This window comes from Eimeria mitis, genomic scaffold (assembly GCF_000499745.2).
Source record: "Eimeria mitis Houghton genomic scaffold, Emh_scaff1092, whole genome shotgun sequence".
Taxonomy (NCBI): Eukaryota; Apicomplexa; class Conoidasida; order Eucoccidiorida; family Eimeriidae; genus Eimeria; species Eimeria mitis.
The window spans coordinates 568-4850 of record NW_013567545.1 but is presented as its reverse complement, the minus strand read 5'-3'; the positions used below and the strand labels follow the sequence as shown (position 1 = coordinate 4850).

At 53.0% G+C, this 4283-nt stretch overlaps 1 protein-coding gene across 1 annotated transcript; it reads left to right on the top strand.

The window, feature by feature from the left end:
- Positions 1 to 429: 429 nt before the first annotated feature.
- Positions 430 to 3945, top strand: EMH_0029210 (uncharacterized protein; the record flags this gene model as incomplete). The annotated part of the gene is made up of 4 exons (XM_013494260.1): positions 430 to 1328; positions 2793 to 3036; positions 3269 to 3411; positions 3555 to 3945. The coding sequence occupies 4 exons, from the start codon at positions 430 to 432 to the stop codon at positions 3943 to 3945; spliced, it is 1677 nt and encodes a 558-aa protein (XP_013349714.1).
- Positions 3946 to 4283: the final 338 nt, after the last annotated feature.

The window sequence follows — 4283 nt, the reverse complement described above, 5'->3', positions numbered from 1 at the left end:
CAACAGCAGCAGCAGCAGCAGCAGCAGCAGCAGCAGAAGTAGCCGCAGCAGCAGTAACGGGAGGTGGGTTGGGAGACGGAGCTTTCGAGACGAGGTTTTTTAGCTTCAGGCTGTCGTCGTCTCGGTGGCGGTGGCGAGCGCTTCAACAGCAGCAGAAGCAGAACGGAACATCTATCTGCTTCTGCTGCTGCTGCTGCTGCACACCTGCCTGCCCTTCCGTCTCTCTCCCGCTGGATTTTGTTCCGAGCTAGACGGCCTTTGTGCTCTGCTCGGTTTGTTTTGATTTTGTATGTTGTGAGGCGGCATAGCGGCGGATATTCTGTTGAAAGCGGAGTGCGTTTGCTGCTGCGCTCGCTGCTGCTGCTGCTGCTGCTGCCCTTGTTATTGCTGCTGTCTGTGACGGGTTGCTTCGTAAACACAGGCACCATCATGGAGAGCTTTAAACACGTTTTTCTCATCCCCTCAGACGGGGAGTTCGCGCCAACAGACGGGGGTCTCCACACTGCAGCGTGGGATGACTGCGCAGCAGGAGACGGCAGCAGCAGCACCAGCAGCAGCCACTGCAGCACAACCACCAGCAGCAGTGGCAGCAGCAGCAGCAACACACTTGCTGCTGCTGCTGCTGCAGCAATGGTGTCCTGCAGGGTAGGGGACGATGCCACTGAGCAGCGCCTCCTGTGCGGAGGCGTTCAGGCAGCGACGGGGCAGGTCGCAGCAGCGGCAGCAGCAGCAGCTGCTGCTGCGGTAGCAGCAGCAACAGCCGACGGAACTCCTCTCACCTGCTGTGGGGGGGAGAAAGCACTGGCAATGGAACCCGCACGATCGCGGAGACTCCCAGACGTAGAGGAGCTGCTGCTTTCGAGGCCTGCAGGGTCGCAACAGCAGGTGCAGCAACAAGTGCAACAAGTGCAGCAGCAGCAGCAGCAGGACGTGCTGCTGGGGCAGCTGCTGCAGCAAACGACAGAGCAGCAGCAGGGTCAGCATAGCCACAAGGAGGAAGGGCAACAGACCTTTGCTGCTCAAGGGGCCCTTAGCAGGAGTGGTTCGGGTCAGCAGCAGCCGCAGCAGCAACCGCAACAACAACAACAGCAGCAGCAGCAGCAGCAGCAGCACTCCTCTGGGAGACGTGCGTATGCAGAGGGTGTGGGGTCTTCTAAGCACGGATCAGGACGAGGGCGCCAGGGAGAGAAGAATTCAGCAGCAAACAGAGCAGCAGCAGCAGCAAACGGAGAGTCAGACAGCCACCTGGCCCTGCAGACTGCCCTGGTTACGATGCTGCACCTACAAGCCCACGGAGGACTCCAGCGCAAACTCGTATTTCCTAAACGGTGCTAACCCCTACACCCTTAACAACCCTAAACCCTAAACCCTAAACCCTAATCCCTTAACTCATACATGCCGAGAGGCAAGGCCAGGGTACTGGTCTGCCTCTCCCTCCCCCCTTTACCTCCCTCCCTGTCCTTTTTCCCCCTCCTCTTTTGTCTGTTTGTGCGTCCCCCCGGTTCCCCCCCTCCCTTCCCCTGTCCGTCTATCCCTGTCGACGTTTTTGTCGATCTGCGGGATGGGCGGCATCTGTGTGCTGCTTTTCATCTTTTCTATGCTCCGGTGTGTCTATTCCCTCTGCTGCCTAGCTGTATAGCCAGCTAGCCAGCTACCCAGCTAGCCAGCTATCTAGCTGTCGACCTGTCCACCTCTCCATCTATCCGATGAAAGCTAGCCAGCTGCCCATCTGCCCAGCTCCCCACCTAGCTTCCCCACCACCTAGCTGGCGAGCTAGCTATCCATCATGTAGCTGACCTAGCTAGCTAGAATTTCGGTGTAGGTAGTGTGTATATGTGTGTTTGTGTGTTGTGGTGTGTTTATATGTATAGGAACCTGATGTGTTTAAGTTACTTTCGTCTGGGTGTTTGCCCCAATCGAGAGAACTGCAACTATGCACACAACCTGACGGAGCTACAGAAGAAATTAGAATTAAGAAAAACATCTTTATGTAAGTATTGGCTCAAAGGAAAATGTGAAAATGATGACTGCAACTTCGCTCATGGGGAACATGAACTCCAGTCTACTGTGGGGGTATTTAAAACAACTATATGCAAATACTGGAGACAGGGATGCTGCTATAGCGGAGAACTATGCCGACATGCACATGGAGACGCAGACCTAAGGCCAGAGAAGTAGGATATATATATATATATATATATATATATATATATATATATATATATATATATATATATATATATATATATATACCTGCTTCTCCGTCTCATAGCTTCTGGCTGTCGGGTCTGTGTTCATCCGCGCTCTCCCTCTCCCTGTGCCTGCCTGTTTCTCTGTCTGTATCTCTCTCCGTCCTCCTGTCTGTATACCTTCGCGTATCTCTCTCTTTGTGGGTGTGTCTCTCTCTCTGCGTGTGTGTGTGTGTGTTTCCATGTATCTCTGCTCCCGTCCGTCTTTGCTCTCTGTGTGGCACTTGAGTCTATTTCTCCCCTGTAGCTTCTTGTGAGCCACTTGTCTGTGGCAGTCTCAGCGTGTTGGCTTTCTTTGTTTCTCCTTTCTCTGTGCCTTCCTGTCTCTATCTGCTTCTGTCTATCTACCTTTCTATAGCTATCATTGCTGTCTGTCCATCAGCACTAATAAATTATCTCTGTCTGTGAGCCCCCACCACCTCTTTTCGTTCATGTGCTGCTGCTGCTGCTGCTGATGGGTTTATCTGGCTTGCTTTGTCTGGACGTTACGTTGTGTTTTTCTTTTCTGCTTGTTTTTCCTTTTCTGTGTCCGTGTCGTTTCAGCCTGCCGCCCCACTTGGAGCGAAAGAAGCAGCTGCAGCAGCAGTCACGGATTTCTGGCCGCAGCGGCGCTCAGCGTAAGGAGCGCGCAGCAGCAGCTGCCGCTGCAGCTGCAGCTGCAGCAGCAGCAGCAGCAGCAGGCACAGCATCAACCGGAGCATCAACGGGAACGCCCGCAGGGGGTGAAGGTGAGTCTGTGGGGGAGCTGAAGGAGCCTAGCGAGGCCCCTCTGTGCCGTCTGCGCCAGGTAATATGCGGCAACATTCTATCTCCTGAGGGCCGCTCTAGCATTCGGGTTGCTTCATTAGATTCTCTTATAGCTGAAGTACATACATTAAAACGATGGGATACCCAGGGCTCTACAAGCTCAGATCTTTCTACAGATATACTGCAGTCGCCTGCGTCTGAGTCGCCGCGGTGTATTTCACAAGGCAGCAGCAACAGCCTCTCCTCAGCCCCCATGTGGAACGTATCGGCAGAGCATAACTTCTGTACACCTCCCCCAGCAGCAGCAGCAGGAGCAGCAGCAGCAGCGGGAGCAGCAGCAACCTCAGCAGCAGCAGCAGCACCAACACCACCACCGCCACCAGCAGCAGCAGCAGCGGGTGGATTCGCCGATCCGGTGCCTGGCACTTGTTTATCGGGGTGTACAGACAACTCAACATTATCATTTGAGGGCTCAGGGCTTGTAGGAACAAAACCAAAACAAACCCAACCACAAACACAAGCACTACCGCGAGCAGCCCGTGCCTCTTTTCACTGCAGACGCAGCACAGAGCCAGCACTGAAAACTGAGGCCTTGTTAGGTGTACAGCAGGCGTTTGGGGCCTTTATTAAATCTTATTCTTCTGTACATCTGCAGCACAGCTCGCCTTGGGGGGCCCCCACAACAGGGGTGACGGTGCCACCGGGGCTGGAGGAGCTGTACACCGAAGGGCGGGAAGAAGGGGGGCCCCGCGAGGGGGGCCCCGACTGCTTCTTCGCTGCACGCAGATGCGACTCAGATGAACTGACACGCTGCAGCAGCGGGGGGGGGCAGTGGCAATGCGGCGAGAAAAGTTTCTTCTCTCTGTCGTGGAATGCAAATGGGTTGAAGGGTGGTGATAATAATACAGAGGAAGAAGGAAAAGCTTGGACTTCTTCTCCGTGGGGATGAGAAATATAGAGAAATAAGTGAATATAAAAACAAGATATATTCATAAAATATTGCTGCAGCAACAATATGTGCTGCAGCAGAACAGTAGCAGCACACGTGTTTTATTCCGGAGGCACAAGAACCCCCTCTGCGTCAGCAGATAAGTTTTGTAAAGTTCTTGACTTTGGGGCTTCTTATAGGCGCGTGCAGTATATGCATGCACGCATGCATACATCTGTGTACAAGTGGAGTTCATTGATGTATGTTTTTCTCCGTTTATATATATATATTTATATATATATAAGAAACACGTAATATATGTTTTATATGTGAAGAACATATTAAGGGTGCTGCTCTTA